Genomic DNA, 18379 nt, shown 5'->3' on the forward strand with positions numbered 1-18379 from the left:
GTCTAGTTGGTGACAGGGCTTGCTGCCCCATGCTCCCTGGCTGAAGCAGGACCTTGTGCAGCTGGCCAGGCAGACCAGCTCACCTTCAGCAGGGCTGTGACCAGCCTAAAAGTCAGGTCTAGAAAGTGGCGCTCTTTGTCCAGTGTCTTTAGGCCTGGCACCTGTTTCAGGCTTGCTATGAAAGTATTTTTTTTAAATCCTGCCAAGTTTGACCATGGTATTGAACACTTTTATTTCTTTTCTTTTAATCTTTCTGTTGACAGTAAATAAACTAGAAGATATCCTGTGATTCTTTTAAATTAGTCTAACCTATGTGTGGATCCTAGAACAAAGTGAGATCTTTTCTAATGAACTTGGTCATTCATGACTCATGGTGGGTTTTTCCTGATTTTTTTTCCTTTTGGTACATCTGAAGAGAAAGATGCTAGTGTTTCAGATATACTCACTTTTTAAAAAATACATATTCATTTATTTATACTGAAGTATAATCAGCTTACAACGTTGTGTCGGTTTCTGGTACATAGCACAATACTTCAGGCACATAGGAACATACATGTATTCATTTTCACATTCTTTTTCAGATGTACTCTTAATAAATGAATAAATAAGGGTTAAAAATTGAAGTTGTATTTTCCTGAGTGAGACAATGGGAGTTGAGAATCGGGCTGTACTCTTAGGATGTCCTCCCATATGCTGGTGACTGTACCTCTGCTTCATCTTCTAGAAACCTTGGGTTGGGTGTTGCGAGGGGGAAGGGTAAATTTTGGTGTTAAGTCTCTGACCCAAACGCTGAAGGACTGCAGGTGCTAGTTTCAGAGATAGGTCGGGAGGACCTCACTAGTCTGCACAGTAACCATCTCGTTTCATTTACGACAGATAATTCGTGTCCAGTCCCCAGACGGGGTGAAGAGGATCACAGCAACGAAGAGGGAGACAGCTGCAGCGTTTCTGAAGAAGGTACCTGTGGGCTGTCCACCTTCCCGCCCCACTGTCATCGCCTTCCTGCTCTGTGCTTGTCTCTTTTCCTCACCTCCTGGTTCTACCCCCTCCCAAGTTCAGCCTCTTGCATTGCTTTTCTCTCATGATTGGTGGGGTCAGATGTGTCACAGCTGACCACTGCTGCCCTTGTAGGACCAAGAGCCCAAGGGTAAGTAGAAGAGGATTCCACAGGAGTAATATTTATAAGCATGAATAATCAGAGAGTGGAGAACTTGAATTGTCCATCAAAGGGGAGTTAAAAATGCGATTCCACTTCGTTCTAGAAAATATTAGAGCCGTGTGCAGCACATCTATTGTGGGAGCACAGAATATGATTTGAAAGAGCACAAGCGAGATTCAAAAGGGGGAACACCTGGAAGGAAGGCCAAAGCGAGGAGAGCGGCTTTCGCTTTATGCCTCGTAGCACAGGTCAGCGCGCCGCGGCGGGGGCCTGGCCTGCTGTTTCTGTTGGGATGCGGCCACGAGTGCTGCTGTAGGTGCTGTCTGGCTGCTTTTGAGCGCCAGGGCAGGGCTGAGTAGCTTGACAGACCACGTGGCCTGCAAAGCTGAAAATATTTACTGCCTGGCCCTTCACAGAAAGAGTCTGCCAACCTCTATGCATTCTTGATTATTTGAATTTATTGCAAGCAGGTGTTATCTTTGTAATGATAAAAATTAGTGTTCTTCATTTTTCATGCTTTCCCCGGTCATTTAGCATTTTATTTTATTCTTACATGAAGTGCTTTTTAAGGCTGATTTGGAATCGTGTATGATACAAACATAAGGAGGAGAATCCAAATTGAATTAAGTGGGTAGGATCCCTTTGTGACACTTCGTTCAGAGTCCAGCCTTCCTGAACCATTTTTTGCCTCAGCTGTCAATGTCCTGTCTTGAAGGGGTCCTCATCTGCCCTCTCAGGAGAGTCAGCGTGCCAGCCGCCGACACCTGTTCTGCAGGTGCTGCTGCTGGGTTCCCTGCATCTCACCCGTGGAGCTCAGCAGCCGAGATCGCCATTCCTTCCGTGACTGATCATTAAATGGCTTGTTTGGTAGAAATATTGAGGGGTGACAGTTGTTCAGCTTCTTGGGTGACAAGTCTGCGTGAGTCCAGGCAGTGACCGGTGTGTCAGCCCTGCTAAGATGCTGTTGCTGTAAGAGGAACCCATTTCAGAGATGTGAGATCTTACCTGTGATCGTTCGTAACCCGCTTTTTTTCACTTGATGATCGGTTATGGACATGGTTCTATGTCAACAAGTGTAGGTTTACATCCTTTTTTTTTTCCAGTAAGTTATTTCCTTTTTATTTTTGCAATGTCATTCCATATCTTTTTTTAATTGTGATTTTAAAAAAGCGTAAAATTTGCCACATAAACCATGTTTCTGCATACCGTTCAGTCGTGTTAAACATACTCACGGTGTTGTGCAGCCGTCACCCCCACCCGTCTCCAGACTTTCTTCATCTTCCCAAACAGAAACTCTCTCCCCATTGCACTGACTCCCCCTCCCCGTGCCGTGGCCCCCACCATTTCTGCTTTCTGTCTTCATGAATTTGGCTCCTCCAGGGACCTCATGTAAGTGGACTTATGCTGATTTATAATGACTAATAATGTGGCTGTGCATTTGTGCCCTATCGTTGGACTTTGAAATGGCCTCCCCGTCCCCTCACAAACCTGTCTGCAAAGTGTGTGCTGGCCTCTGTGACATTGTTGTCTCTCGGTTGCTACCCCCATACTTGACAGCCTTTACCCTGCTTTAATGTGTGGCTTTATGCCCTCTAAGGAAGTTGGTTCTGCAAGTGTGATGAGATGGCTTGTGTCAAAACTGTCTCATACAATTTTGATTTACTGATTCCTTTGAGACCATCTAATGCTTCCTAGTCAAGAATTCTTTCTCTGTGCATCATCGGACCACAGACCCCTCCCAGACAGGCTGTCTGTCGCTCGAGGGCACCTTCCCTCTCCTCCAAGACCCAAGGCTCTGCTTCTGCTGTCGTCCCTCCCATGAAATGGCCCTCTCTGAGTCACCCTGGACCCTACCTGCCCAGGCTGGTGGCCGTGCTCAGTCCTAGCTTGATTGACCTCTCAGCAGCAGGGGACATGGTGCCTTCTCCTTACAGTACTTACACGTTAAAAAAAAAAATTTATTAATTATTGTATTATTTAATTACTTTAATTTTAGGGGAGAGGTAATTAGTTTTATTTTTGGAGGAAGTTCTGGGGATTGAACCGAGGACCTCCTGCATGCTAAGCATGCGCTCTACCACTGAGCTATACCCTCCCCCCTTAAACTTTTTTTTTTTTAACAGTGAAGTAAAATACCTTCTAGGAAATGCTTGAAAATGTGAACAGATTGATGATGAAGCAAACACACAGGTCTAGGTAGAGACAGTGCCAGCCTCCAGAAGCCACTGGTCAGCCTTCCCACTCTCTCCCCTGCCTCCACCCTCTCCTGCCCTGTTGGGTTGTGCCCACCTGTCCCATGTTTCACCACTTCAGTACACGTTCCTAAACCCTGCATTTAGTTTTGCCTGCTTTGGAACTTAAGATAAATGGAACCAGGCCATACCTTCTTTTTTGTTACCTTCAACTATAAACATTTGTATTAATTTTACTCCATACCATGTTTCTGGTTTCGTTATGCTAGTTACACATCAGGATTACCTCAGGTGTGAAATACAGTTCTTAGGATTTTAGTCATGCTCTTGTAAGACTCTGCTGAGGTTTTTAGAAAATGCTTGTCACCTTAGGTTTCTGTACCTTTAGGTAAAGACCTCACGGAGTTTACGGGAGCTGTTAGTTTCACAGCAAAGAACCTAATACATACATTTCTGTGTCTCGCAAAAGTGAGATTCAGTCTATGTGAAGTACTGTTGCTGGTTATCATATTTGAAAAGGTAGCTGCATCTCAGTCCTGATAGAAAGGGCAGAACTGGGTCGTGTGGTCACCGGGGAGTCCCCTTCGTTCACGCGGCGGCCACGCAAGACCGCATGCTGCTCTGGAGGCTGCGTTTCTTTCTTCCCAGGAGTGTTGCAGTAACTCACAGCTAACACTCCTGGAACAGGAGTTCTCGTCCTTGGCAATAGCTTGCCGTGCTTTGTCTACAGAAAAACATTGTTTTTGCAGAATAGATAAAATGCCACAATTTGTAGTTGGAATTTGACACAACATTGTAAAATGACTATAACTCAATTAAAAAAGTTAAAAAAAGCCACAATTTGTTAATTTCCATTTGTATCTGTTTCAGAAAAAAGTCAAAGACATTCTTTTTAGTCTCTAGTCTCGCCTCTGTTATTGCACTTGAGAATACAGATTCCATGGTCTTAATTTCCTGGTACTTAATTTTATTAATGCCACTTTTAGCTTGGAGAAAAAAAAATCCCATGCTATCAAATATTTGTAATACATGATACAAAATCTTAACTTTGTCTTAAAGGCTATTTTTTACTGTCATTTTCAGAATTTGAGTAACAAGGTGATTTGGAATTACTTTTAATCCATTTTTTTTAATCAGTAGAAAATAAGGTTAGCGCATCAACTTAATCATCAAATCAACTCTTGTTTTCCTTACAGTAAGTAAACACTAGGCTTTATCAGTAATCCCATGTTAAAGGACAGATCAGCCGTAGGTGAAAAGCAGCAGGTAGAACCAGGTGTACACTAGGGCTGAGCCGGACGCGGCCTGCTGCCAACCTGTGCCGTCCCTGCCAGGCCCCTCTGTCAGCGGCTGCTGCCCTGCCGCGCGACTCGGAGCTGTTGCTGTCGCGTGTCCCCTGGGTGTGCGCTTCTGCCTGGCGGTCTTCAGCCTGAGCGACGTTGTGGGGGACGCCTGCCGGCAGCGGACACACTCAGGTCTTGTTGACCTGAGAGCCTTTTCACTTTGTCCTTGTATTTGAAGGGAATTTTCTCTGGAGTGAGAGTCCTGAGTTGGCAGGTATTTCTTCCCGCCTCAGTCTTTCCGTTGTCTCTGGTCTCCACTGATCTCTGGCTGATAGTGGTGTGAGGGCAACTTGCCTGATGTAGCTTTCTTTTTATTTATCCTTTGGCTTTGCTGAACTTCCTGGATTTGTTACGCTTATGCTTTGCATCAAATCTCAGGGTTTCGGCCATTCTTTCTTAAAAGGTTTTTCAGTCCTACCCCTGTTCTCTTCTCTTGAGGGTCACTTGATACTGTCCTGGGGTTGATTTTTCTTTCAAATCTCTGTCTTCCGATTGTGTTGTTTATGTTAACTGTCTTTAGGTTAATTGGGTTTGTTTTGTCATCTCGCTTCTGCTGATAAGTCCACCCAATGAATTTTCCACTTCATTTATTGTATTTTCAGCTGTAGAATTTCCCCTTAATTCTATTTGATCGTTTATGTTTCTCTGCCGAGATTCCCTGTCTCTTTTAACTCTGATGACCCTCCAGCTCTGGCCCCTCTCCTGGTCCCAGACTCGTTTCCTCATGAGAGAGCAAAATGACAAGAAAAATTTGATTAATGAGAGTTTCTAAATTTAGTGAGTGTTTGAGTAACGTCTGGTGTATCTGGTGTATGTGGTCTGAGTAGCAATACTTAAATATTTTATTAAATCTCTGTTGTTTTGGGGCTTGTTTTAGGTCGCAAAGGAGTTTGGCTTCCAAAATAATGGCTTCTCAGTTTACATCAATAGAAACAAGACTGGGGAGATCACAGCATCATCCAACAAGTCTCTCAACCTGCTGAAGATCAAGTAAGTGTCCAGGGGGCGGTGGGGTCGGGAGGCCTGAGGCCCCAGTTACCTGCCTGTGGCCGCCCAGCGCTCTCCGAGCTCCTTCTCGTGCCACTGCATTCACGGTCCTGTTTGCCAACCCAGTGTCAGAGACCGTGCTTCTTGCCAGGTGTTTGGCAGCTACACTGAGGCTGCGGGTACTGGTAAGCTGATTTGACTGACTTGCAGAATTCGGGAAGGGTGTTGCCGAGGAGTAGGAATTCCCGTCCTGGGGCGTGTGCAGCTGCACACTCAGCTGCTTCTCTGCAGGGAAGGGCCTTGATCAGAGCTCTGTGCAGAGTTCTGCCTCGGGGCCCACTGGGCAGATGGGGGGGCAGGGGGTGCAGTACAGGGGCCCTTCGCCCACGCCGTATTTCTCACTCGCAGGAGCCCCTGGAGTGCCTTAGAATTGATGGGTAGTGTCAGAAGGAGTTTCTGGGATGCCGGGCCCGCCACCCCACTGTATGTTCTTTTGCTTCTGTTGGCCCACAGCCACGTCCATTCATTTATGTGTTTGCACGCCACGAGGCAGAGCTGAGTGATTGTGACAGGGACTGTATGGTCTGCAAAGGCTCTTTACAGAAAAGGTCTGCTGACCCCTGTCTGAGCTGCCTGGGCCCACGTGCCCACAGATCAGTGAGCAGGACCCTTTAAGTCATTTCTGTCCTTGGGGAGCCGGTGGGGAGCCCGCTGCTGTGGCCCCAGCTGAGGGTGGGCCGGTGCCTTTTGCAGTCAGAGTGACGGGCTGTTCTGTCAGTTTGTGTGTTCGTTTTCAGATTCAGGTTTAGTTTACCGAGGGAAAAGGACTGGGTGAAAGTGTCAGTTTGCCTGTCCTGCAGCCTGCTCGCTGCCGCCCCGGGGCCAAGGGGCACCCTTCCTCCAACTCGTGAAGCGCCTTCGTCCTAAGAGTCACTGTTCGCTGAGTTACACAGGTTTGGGCTCCCACCCCGCTGCTCGCTGGCTGTGTGGCCGGGGAAGCCATGTCACCTGATGGGGCCTCCCGCCCTTGTGCGCAAGGGGGTCGCGGCGCCTCCTTCCCGCGGTTGCCCCGCGGTGACGGGCACCAGGTGATGGACACCGCGAGGGTTCTAGCTGTGTTTCTAAAGCTGTTCCAGTGGCCGGACCAGAAAGGGGCTGCGCAGTGAGACAGCTGGGAGACAGACCTGAGGTGTGCTCACGCTCGGAGGGCACGCCTTTCTGAATTATCCTCGAGCTTGTCTTTCCAGTGATAGTCGTGATGCTTACTGACCAGCATGGGCGTCAACTTGAGAGCCGCCTTCTGTCACTGCCCGCGAGTTACTTGGCCCGTCTTTAAGGGGGGCCCCTTTGGAGCTCGAGGTGGGCCTCACTGCACTGTCTCGCTCCCACTGCCGCAGCTCAGCGGTCTGCTCTAGTTCTGCGTTCACGTGTAGGCTCTGTTTTTGGTTCCCCCAGTTGCTTTTAAGCTCTGTTTGTTTTGGGGTCCTGCGGTTTCTGTTTAACCTGTCTAGGTGTGGGTCCCTGGTTGGTTGGTTGAGATGCTACCTAATGTAAGATGTATCTGCAGATCAGGTCTAGAAAATTCATGGCCCTTATCTCTTTAAATATTTCCTCTCCCCCCATTCGATCTATGTTTCAGTGGTTGCATTTTCACTTTTTTCTCTGAGTCTGTCTGATTCCTCCCAACCCTGGCTGTTAGCGCTGGTGCTCAGGGCTCCTTCCGGGCTCCTGGTCTGCACGCACTGGCCCACCAGACTGCCTGTGAGGACTGCTGGTTCCCCTGCCCCAGGTCTTCTGCCCGGGCCGTCACTCACCTGGTGCTGCCCTCCTGAGTCCTGAGGATCCTGTCGCAGTGTTGCCGGTGCTTTCCGTGGGTTCCTGTGTTGTCCAGCCTGTTCATCAGGGGGATTTGGAAGAGCCACTGAGTGTGTGGCCCCGTGCCTGCTCCCCAGAGTCCCCGGACATTTCTGGACGCCTTTTGTTTGCATTCTTCTGATCCATTTCCAGTCAACTTTCCACGCATACGTTTATGTTCTTTGTCCTGAACGCCACAGCTGGAGCCCCTGGTGTCCACACCTGGCAATTGTTGTCTACTGGCTCTTACTTTGGTGGCTGTTTCTCTTGTTCGCTTGGTGAGCTTTTTTTGAGAACTTGCATTTGATAAACTTGGTCTTGGGGGCCCTGAAGGACCTGGGCTTGGTGGCTTGTCCACAGAGAGGCAATTGCTTCTGTCGGCACAAGGGGGCGTCGTGGGCCCAGCCCTCCTTGGGCTAATTTCTGTCTCTGGTCTCCTGAACCAAGGAGCATCCCTGATTCCACCTGGATGCGTGGCAGAGCAGGCCTTTGGTTATTGACTCTCAGAGGTGACTGTTTCCCCGCTGCAGAGTGGATGGAGGCAGGTAGGATTCCTCCCTGATTCCTGTTTTCAGCCGGTGGATTCTTCCAGCTATTGAGACATCCTTTGGACGTCTGGCTTTGTGTGGAGTTCCGGGCTCAGCAGCCCACCTTGGGCAGGTGGGCTCAAGGCCTCGTCTCCCATGGATCCGGAGACTGGCTGTAAGCCAAGCTCAGGTTCCTGTGAGTGGCCGGCCAGAGGGCAGCTCTGGGCTGTGTTCTCCCACTGTTCTTGTTGAGCTGCTGTGGGTTTCTGGGATCCTCAGGGGATCCTTTCTTTATGGTCCACAGTGCATCTTGGAGCATATCTGTTAGAACTGATGGGCCAAGAGTCCTGTAGCTAGAGGGTGAGCAGCTTTGCTGCGAGACGTCTATTAGATGTAGACCATGTCCAGAGGGGTTTGTAGGGTATTTGTCACCGAAAGAGAAAAAAAAATGCAAAAGGTGTGTCTCTGATCATCTCAGTTTGTGAGTTGTGGATGTCCCTCCATGTCGTGTGCACATTTGTGTGTGAATGGAGAGAAGGAAATGGAAGGATGTGTCCCAGGGAGGTGAGTCGGGGAGCCGGGCAGCCCCACGGTCCATCCTGGGACCGCACGTCTTCTGTGCGGAACCAGACGTGTGTGGACGCGTAGCGTGGACTCTGCCGGGTTCTTGTGGAGAAGTTCTATTACAGTCCAGAGAACCTGCCGCCGGTTCTCTGTGCGGGGAGACGGGAGAGAGAATCCTGGTCTCTTAAAATCACAAGCCTCGATACTCAGGCCTGTGGAGCGGCTGGTGTTTGCAGGCGCCAGAGATTCTCACGTGTCAGCTGCTCTCCTGTGCAGCTCAGGCTGGGAGGGAGGGCGGCCCCGACTCACGGCTGGGCTGTCATTGGAACAGGCACGGAGACTTGCTGTTCCTGTTTCCCTCGAGCCTTGCTGGCCCCTCGGCTGAGATGGAGACATCGGCCCCCGTGGGGCTGAAGGCCTGTGGCGCTCCCCACGTGGTGGAAGACGAGATCGACCAGTACCTGAGCCGGCAGGACGGCAAGATATACAGAAGCCGAGACCCGCAGCTGTGAGTGCCCGGGCGGGGTGGGGGCCACGGGTGGCTGCGGGTGGCCGGAGGAGGCGGCAGGAGCTTTGGGTTGGACCATCTATTTTCAGCTTGCATTTCAGTGCTAGTTACTTTGTGAGCTTTCTCTCATTGTTTGAATCTTAGTGTACGCCCCACGTGGACTTTAAGGTTTCAAATGTTGGAAACTATGAGATTTGAAAGAAGGGAGGGCCTTACACCGAGTCCTCACCACGAGTGCCCCGAGATGCCTGGGTGCACATGCAGAGTGGGCCTCCCGCACGCGGCGGGACAGGAGGAGGGCGGGTATTCGCCACCTGCTGGTGCCGGGTCTGCGGCCGTGGTGCCTCGTTTGGCGGCGTCTCTGCGCAGCACGTCCTTTCTGCCGAAGATGCTGCTCCTTCCCTGAGTAGCCGCTTTGCTCCTGGTTGTGTGAAATACTTAGGCTTGTGGACATGTGTGTCTTTTAGGTTCTGTGCTGTTCTTTTTAAGGAGACCAGGTAGGAAAGGCTGAGCTCACACTCAGTGACATGAAATCGTCTGAGGGAGGGTGGTTGGTCTCGGCAATGGAGTCTTTGGTGGCTGTATCCGTCTGTGAGGGTGACGGGTGCTGCGTTAGCAGCTTGTACGTCTTAGGTTAGAGCCCTGAGGGGTGCCAGGCTGCAGTTGGCGTGGGGCCACTTCCCGGTCAGGGCCGTGGGCTGGCTCACGGCCTCCATCTGCAGTCCTCCCAGGACCCAGTGACCGTGAGGCTTCACTGGGTGTCCTCCAGAGGGTGCACGTGTGTGCGCGTGTGTGTGCTCATGCTCCGACCTGTCCCCCGGAGGAGCCTGCCTGTCAGGAGACACAGGCCCTGTCTACCTGGAAATGTAGAACGTGGTGCATCTACGAGTTGTGACTGCATGTGGGAAGTGACCTGATGGAGCCTGCCACCGCCCTTGCCACCTGAGCATCACCTCCCCATTGTCACACTGTGTGTGCGGAGCCGCCGAGGCTCCCTGACCAAAATGTCGGAAACTCACAGAGCCAACCATCTTTTATGCCCTTTTTACTGAAATGTGCACGAAGTGGGTGTTTTCCACACTTGAGTTTCTTATGTATTAGGCTCAGGGTTTTTGCCGTGTTTATGTACCAGCTTAGTCTTTACATAACATTCCTATTTAAATTGGCTTGATACTCACTCACTTTTGTATTTAGTCAGTGTCATTTAAGCAGTTAATACCCATGAGATCACAGGTTTGCTGTGCTGGTCAGCGTTTTCTGGTACACACCAAAATGCTAAACTGCTGAATGAGAACGGTTCACTGGGCACCACTACAGGGAATTTCACGTGCATAGGGAAGCTCTCTTAGTACGACGTGCATTTCAAGTGTCAGCCCGGAGTGGGCAGCACCAGCAGGGCAGGTGTGCTGACGCAACGTTTCTCTCCTGTGCCCTCAGGTGCCGGCACGGGCCCCTGGGGAAGTGTGTGCACTGTGTTCCTCTAGAGGTGAGTCCTCGCTCATGAGTCCCCATCTGGCGTGACGCGCGGCTTTCCGGAGCTGACTAAGCGCTTTTGCTGGGTCCCTGCATTCCCTGGGTCCCTGCTCTCCCTGGGTCCCTGCATTCCCTGGGTCCCTGCTCTCCCTGGGTCCCTGCATTCCCTGGGTCCCTGCTCTCCCTGGGTCCCTGCTCTCCCTGGGTCCCTGCTCTCCCTGGGTCCCTGCATTCCCTGGGTCCCTGCTCTCCCTGGGTCCCTGCATTCCCTGGGTCCCTGCTCTCCCTGGGTCCCTGCTCTCCCTGGGTCCCTGCTCTCCCTGGGTCCCTGCATTCCCTGGGCCCCTGCACTTGGTCTGGGGTTAAAGGACCTGCTTTGTTCCTTGCCCTGGGCCGCCTGTCCCCACCATTGCCGGCTGCCCTGAGAGGACAGGCCTTTCTTTATGGGAGCAGGCTTCCTGTGGATAATGGAAGCTGCGGCCTCGGCGCTGCTGTGATGAAGGGCGGCGTTTACCCCGGGCCCCCAGACGATCTTTTGAGCCCCACACGAAGCCAGGCCTGCCGTTTTCCTGCTCGGCAATATTGTGATTTACTTGGCTCTGACTCTCACGTCTCCTGTACCGATTCATTCTGGTGAGACTGAGAGTCACGGTGATAGCGCCGATGCGGTGGGCGAGCAGGGCCAGCCTGGCTTTCTGCTCAGCTCCTCTGGTGCTTTTTTCTTTTTTTGCAAAATGTACCTGACATTGACCTGACTTAGATCCTTTTGTATTTAATAGAGATTCTCTTTGACTTTGAAAAGGTGACTGGTACCCAGAGAACTTGGCTCTGACCTAGAATGATAAGTGGGGACCCAGTGTCTGCTCCCCGACTGTGCGCCACGGCGCTGGCCGGTGAGGCAGTGGCAGCTGCGTCTCCCTGCGCGGAGCTGCCTAGTGCCTCCGGCCTCATGTGCCCAGCAGCAGGTGCTTGACCGCGTCCACTGTGTGTTTTGACAGCCATTTGACGAGGACTACCTGAACCACCTGGAGCCTCCCGTGAAGCACATGTCCTTCCACGCCTATATCCGGAAGCTGACCGGAGGGGCCGACAAGTAAGCAGCTGGCTCGCAGGGGCGGTGCCGACAAGGGTCGGGGCACGGATGTTTGTTCTCTGTCTCTGGCACATGCTGCTCAAGCCCCTGGGCACGTGAGTGAGAGAAGTAAAGATCAGAGTCTGGGCACAAAGTGTTTGAACATGTGAGTTTTGCCCCAAGTCTAGAAATGGGTGGGGACTCTGATGACTGTGCCCAGGCTGGGCAGGGGCCAGGCTGGCGGGGCCGCTCTGGAGGCCCTGGGACACCTCGCCAGCCTTCCCTCGGGCGTGCAGTGCCCTGGCAACTTACTGCCTATGAAGGTGGATGAGATAAAGTGTGGTGGTGGCCAGTCGTATGTCTAGAGTCTGGGCTCCCCCTCTGTTTTGTGGAGAGCCTGAACTAGCCTGTGGTCATCCTGGCTCCGCTTCACAGCCGCCATCAGCCCTTTGCCCTGGAGCCTGCTTCTCCATCCGCTTCATGTTGCAGCCACACGGGGTTGAGTCAGTGGCCTCCCCCAGCCTGGCCTTGCCAGGTCTCGGCATTGCCATCTGTGGTCTCAGCCGGGCGGGCAGCTGGGGCAGCAGGGGCGACTGTCTCCTGGCTGCTTGGGTGCAGGCTGTGACAGTGGCCAGACAGGGTGAGCTGAGAGCATTTGACTTCTTTGAAAGCATGTCACGTCCTCGCCATTGCAGGCCCTTCTGTTGCTGTTCACCTGACATTTCATCCCGTGATTTTATGATCCCATCCATGTAACAAGAGGGGACGGCGGCTGAACCTGAGTCAGCAGCATTTTGTAAAGAATGTCGTGTTGGCCTGCTTGTAGTTTTTCTTGGGCAACCTGCTGACATCCTAAAATAACTTTTAAAAAGTTAGATGGGGAAAAAAACCTCAGCAGAAACCCATTCTTTCCCATCTGTGGGGTAAGCTCCGAAACATTCTGACCCAGAGAATGAGCTTGCTGGGGTCTCTGGCTTTTTGTTGGTCTAGGTCGAGGCTCACTTGTCGCTGTCAGTGACGTGCAGGCTTGGTAGGCGTGGCCTCCCAGGTGCCCCCCTTCCAGCACGCTGCTGGCTTGGGAAGACAAGACTGAATCGTTGGACCGTTCTGTGAACAGGAAGCTGGCAGAGGGTGAAGTCACTTGTGCACGTTCACCTCAGGTTCAGAGTGGGGCCCAGGGCTTCCTCGCTGGCCATCTTCCGTCAGTGGTTTTTATCTTAGCTGAAGGGAGAGTGAAGGTATCTTTGTTATGTGTCCTAATCAGGATTTTACTACGAATGAGAACTTTATACAGAAGCCTGAGGACTAGACTTCTAACGTCAGTGTTTCTGAGAAGCTGATGAAACGTGGAAAGAGCCCCGTTTTCTCTCAGGGCTCAGGTTGGGTCGGTAGATACTCGGCAGTACCCTGGAAGATCCCTGTGGGTGTTGGTGATGGTGAGGGTTAAAGCTGTTTTGTAGGAAAATAGTTCTGTAGCCCTGTGCAGCCCAGGCGCTGCGGAGAGCAGCTGGAGCCCCAGGAGGACGGGCTTGAGCGTGTCCCGTGCTGCTGCCGCCGCGTGCTTAGCGCCCGAGAACTCCGTCCAGGAGGAGCAAGACATCTGCCGTTTTATTTCCTGCCTTCTGCTAACCTTTCACCACTGTAATGTTTAACTAAGTGGCCTTTTCTTGTTCAGGGGTAAGTTTGTTGCCCTGGAAAACATCAGTTGCAAGATCAAATCAGGGTGTGAGGGGCACCTCCCGTGGCCCAGTGGCATCTGTACCAAGTGCCAGCCAAGTGCCATCACGCTGAACAGACAGGTGAGACGCCACCGGGCCTGCCAGCGCGGGAGCGGTGGGTTTGCGTTCACAACTGAGAGGCGCCGCGTGCGTTGCAGGTGGCGGGGTCTCGGGTGTTTTCAGACTGACCAACTGACCCTTCTGTGGAACTCACACACAGAAGGTGTTATTTATAAGATCTCCAGCTCTGCCAAGCGTAGAGGGGAGCCTTCGGTTTTCTGTTTTGTTGCCTTGTGTGGAAGCAGAATTTTCTTGGTGATTTTTTAAGATGCTCGGTGGTTGTGACCTTGCCTTTTAAGAAACCGGGGCTCTGGCAGTTGGTAACAGAACTGTCCTGGGAGCAGCTCAGGGCATCTGTCTGGGGCCAGTTAAGAAAGGGGCTGGGCTTGGGAAGGAGGGAGAGCATGAGGGAGACTTACGTGAGGCTGCTCTGGCCGCTTCCACTCTTAACGCCCGGCTCCCCTCTCCCTGCCACCCTCCGCCGCTTAGCTCCTCAGAGAGGGCCACTGCGCCCTTGGCCGTCTGAGAACTTCTTCCTCTTCTTCCTCCCGTTCCCTCCATCCATCCCTCTCCTCTTTTTCAACCTCCCTCCCTTCTTCCTTCCTTCCATTTCTTTTACCCTAGAGATTGTGAAAACTTGTATTTTAGGAGAAATTCCACTAAGAATAATCTGAATTAATTTGTTGAGGAATCCCACTCCAACCCCTCCTGCCCTCTGGAATCTGAAGTGGCCTTAAGGGCAGAGCACACTCTTAAGTGTGTGTGTGTGTATTTGTGTGCACACACACACGTGGAGCTAGGTAAAAGGTATTTACGAATGATTTGTGCTAAACTAATTGTATATTTTTGATGGAGTGTTTTAATTTAGCCCATTGTTGTTAACTCTGCAGAAATACAGGCACGTGGACAACATCATGTTTGAGAACCACACGGTGGCCGATCGCTTCCTCGACTTCTGGAGGAAGACGGGGAACCAGCACTTTGGGTACTTGTACGGACGGTACACGGAGCACAAAGACATTCCTCTCGGCATCAGGGCCGAAGTAGCTGCCATTTACGAACCTCCTCAGGTAGCTGTGAGCAGGGTTACAGTTTACGGGCCTCTGGGTTTCTGTGTTTCAAAGGCTCTGCGGGGGGCGGGGGCGCTTCTCAGAGTGCACATTGCTTCCCTCGCTGTGTCCTTTCCCCAGTCTCCATCTCTCTGCACACGTAGACACAGACACACACACACACACACAGAGACACAGACACACACACACACACACACACTTGAAGGGGTTGTTTTGGTGGGAGGTGGAGGTCCCTAGGGTGTGTCCCACTGGGGACCAGCAGTTGGCTACTATGTTTTAAGGTCCCATGGAAGGTCTTCTCTGAGTGTGCCACCAGCGAGTTATGTTTACTGTTTTATTTTCAGTACTTAGGGATTGGTTTTACGTATGCGTGCTTTTTAACTTGGTGTACAGTTACGTAAGCTATTTATGTGGTTATATGGTGTATGTCATGTAAAATATTTATTTCATTATATAAGTTTACTACAAAAGTGGAGACCGGAGCCGTGTTGAATGCTGGTTCACGCCGCGCTGAGATAGCTGGGGAGGGGCCTGTGCCTGCGGGTGTGTGTGGATGCAGCAGAACCACGACAGACCGAGGCTGACTGGGGGGCAACCAGAACGTAGTGAATGTTAAACATCTGAGCCTTGGTGGTGGGTTTGTGAACATTCACTGTAGAAGTCTTTAAACTTTGCTGTATGTTTGAAATTTTTCATTTAAAAAACAGCTGGAAAAGAGAAAAACCCTGCACATTTGCAAAGGCAGATGTGCAAACAGTGTATTCCCCTTCATCCGATTTCCTCTCCCCTCCCGGGGTCCCCCCTTTAAACAATTTTTGGTTTAGACCTCTGAAGTTTGGTGTTTTAATGTAGGCGGACCCACAGATACTCATACTAGCCCCTCCTTTGCCTGTTCGGGGACCACAGCGCACACACTTGTGTCCCCGGGCGCCGTGTGCACGGGGTCTCGCCGTGACGGGTCTCCTCCCTAAACCAGCCAGGCTCTGGGGCTGTGGGCCTCGTGGCCGTAGCTGGTGCGCAGGCTTGTGGCTCCTGCACAGATGCCTCGTCTTTCCTTCCCTGGCTGTGTTTATGCAGGTTTTGTGTGGTCTGCCCGCCTTAGACATCTTCATCGTGTATTGAGAGCTGCAGTTGAAGTGCAGGGCCTTTTGTGATGGTTCAGCTCTTGGAAGCACAGGATGCTCAGTGCGGTTTTGTGAGGGTCCCTCTCGTGAAGAGTCTCAACAGTTCTATGCAGACTGTGATTGAACAAAAAAGTGGGACAGAAAGCTCTGGTGTCCAGGCCACTGACAGTAGCATCAAAGCTTCCAGTCTGGGGATCCTGGAGGTGGAAGGAGTTGACCTCTGATTACCCCCAGCTCGTTAGAGCTCAGCGTGCACGCTGCCACACGTCATGGGACAGAGTCCTGAGGTCTCTCCTGAGTCTGTACGTGGACTGTGCTCTGGAGGTGGTGGTGATCTCCCACGGGTAGTACCCAGAACGTGCAGTTCTTCTGTTGCTTTGCCAGAACTGGACAGATGTCCAGGGATGTGCCCAGTTAGCACAGCTCGACTGGGGATCCCCGTCACTTTCCTGTTCTACCGCTGGGTCTTCGGGTCGGTACAGCGCCAGCCTTAGTGACCACAAGCTGGCTTTGTCCCCTGCAGGAAGGGGTCCCGTGGCCAGTGTAAGTTGCGTGCAGCCAGCCCACGCCTGCCTGCTGCCCTGAGCCCAGCACTGCGCCCGCCGCTCAGCAGGGCACCGACGTGAGGTGCCTTCAGTTGGCTCAGGGGGTGTGTGTCTGTTGCTCTGCAGCCCTGCTTGCCTGGAAGCTAAGCGCTGTCCCCGCAAGAGCTCATCCAGATTTCCCAGGGCTGTCTTCTGGGCACGAATGTTACCTTACAGCCCTCATGTTGCCTGATTTAGCCAAGCCTATTTGGAGTGAAACTATTTATACAGGGAAGGTTTGAAACTAATTTGTATCCCCGAGGAAGGAATCTTAAGCCTTCCTTAGTCCTGAACGACCCCACGTTTCACACAGAGCTGTCCGACATGAACTAGCCCACATGTCGCCTTTTCATGGCCTCCGGGAATCTTGCTTGAAAGCACAGTGCAGTCCTGGCAGGGAGCAGCTGGAGGGCTTGGCGCGTGTTACTTGGTTGTCTGGGGCCTTTGCTGCTGCCTTCTGGCCCGGGGCAGTGCAGCGTTCATTCTCTGAGCCCACTCCTCTAAATGCGTCTCTTCCATGCCCAACAGATTGGTACACAGAATAGCTTGGAGCTTCTTGAAGACCCGAAGGCTGAAGTGGTTGATGAAATTGCTGCCAAACTTGGCTTGAGGAAGGTACTGAGCATCCTTGCCTCTGAGGGCGGGTCTGGGCTCCGTACTGGGGACGTCTGGGGGATGGCATGGCCAGGCCTCATCTGGGGCTGAACTTCCAGCTGCACAAGGTCGGGTGCAGACCCGAAGCCTCGCTTGTGTTGATGGGTGCCAAAGAAAAGGGTCCCAGTGCAGGGGCTGTTACTTTCCAGTCCACCAGCCATACTTCATGAGGGCTGTCTCAGAGTGGGAGGGAAAGAAACCGTGGAGGCAAGACCCCTTCCTCCTGCCCGGGGTGGGGACCTGGATGCCAGGCTGTGTGTGCCACCACCCCCCACCAGGGTAGATCCTCCTGGGTCTCTTCACGCTGACCGTTCTCTGTCCCCCACACTGGGAGCTGCTTGTGGTCCCTCTTCAGTCCTCACTCAATCTCCTGTTGATGGTTGAGGCTTCGGAATACGTAAGCCTTCCTAGTTTTACCGGGCAGTTAGAAGTCCGGGGAGAATTTTCATTTTGAACCTGTCGATCTAGTTTATCTGACACCCTTGAAGAAGTTACCAGGAACCTTGCAATTGAATTCTTACAGGTAGCGTTGATCTGTGGATTTGAACGCATCTTAGAAGTTCACTATTAATAGCTGCATAAGTTTCATCTTTCATTTCCCAATCAATTTAGACAATGAAAAATGACTCCCTACAGATAAATGGGGGAACACTGGAGACGTGCTTTGTATTTATACCCCAGGAATGCTGTGGAGCAAAGTCATTGTGTCGTTTTAAGAAAACAATTTTAAGAAAAAACAATGTTTTATTGTTCCTAACAAGGAGTAGGCATCTTGATTTAGGGTCATATTTTGGTTTAAATTCTGGAAGTTTCTCTTGTTTGAAAGAGAAAGTGATGTAATTTTTTTAAACCTGTGTTTGCTGTAAATGTTTGGGTCGCGACAGGTGTAGTCACAATAGAGGATCTTCAAGTTACTTAAATGCTTTTCTGCAAACGCTGGTTCCTTAGCCCTTACTTTTCTCACCTTGATTTTGGTTCTGCCTCGTTTGCTGCTTAATTACATTTATCCTTCAAGTCTCATTCTCTCCATCGCCACCCTCCTTGGGGGTTTTATTCATTTGGGCATTTTTAGAGAAGATGAAAGTCTCCACCTTTGTTTGGTCGTCTCTGCAGGAGAGGGAGCTGAAGAGCGGGGCCGAGGCTGTGCTGGGGGGCGGCGGCAGCGCAGCAGGCGGTGTGTGCCTGGACCCCAGCCCGCCCTCACACCTCCCGGCCGGCTTCTGGTTCTGGAAGGCCGACCGGTTACCCCGTGCCGGGGAGGCCGAGCCGCCTTGAGCTCTGGGCCGGACGTTTCCAATCCCAGTACCCTCATGTGCTTCCGTCAGTCTGCGGCTGGGCGGGGGCTCTGTTCTGTCACTCTTCTTTATTTTAAGTAAATGCCTTCTCTAGGGAGTCTGCTTTCCTGTGTCACAGGGAGAGCCCTCGCGTCCGGAGCTGCGTTGTCTTTCTCTGCTTGCTGGTTGTCTGCCTTCCTCTTGGTGTAAATTCCC

General features: G+C 51.7%; 1 protein-coding gene across 1 annotated transcript in view; it reads left to right on the forward strand.

Annotated features, from left to right (window-relative positions):
* The window catches only part of NPLOC4 (NPL4 homolog, ubiquitin recognition factor), a 42855-nt gene that overhangs the window by 2628 nt on the left and 21848 nt on the right, over window positions 1–18379 (forward strand). The window contains exons 2-9 of the mRNA XM_031469327.2: window positions 877–957; window positions 5572–5684; window positions 8958–9134; window positions 10572–10620; window positions 11606–11700; window positions 13355–13478; window positions 14348–14527; window positions 16764–16850. Coding sequence (XP_031325187.1) covers window positions 877–957; window positions 5572–5684; window positions 8958–9134; window positions 10572–10620; window positions 11606–11700; window positions 13355–13478; window positions 14348–14527; window positions 16764–16850 — 906 coding nt within the window. The remainder of the gene's footprint in view (window positions 1–876; window positions 958–5571; window positions 5685–8957; window positions 9135–10571; window positions 10621–11605; window positions 11701–13354; window positions 13479–14347; window positions 14528–16763; window positions 16851–18379) is intronic.

This window comes from Camelus dromedarius, chromosome 16 (genome assembly GCF_036321535.1).
Source record: "Camelus dromedarius isolate mCamDro1 chromosome 16, mCamDro1.pat, whole genome shotgun sequence".
Taxonomy (NCBI): Eukaryota; Metazoa; Chordata; class Mammalia; order Artiodactyla; family Camelidae; genus Camelus; species Camelus dromedarius.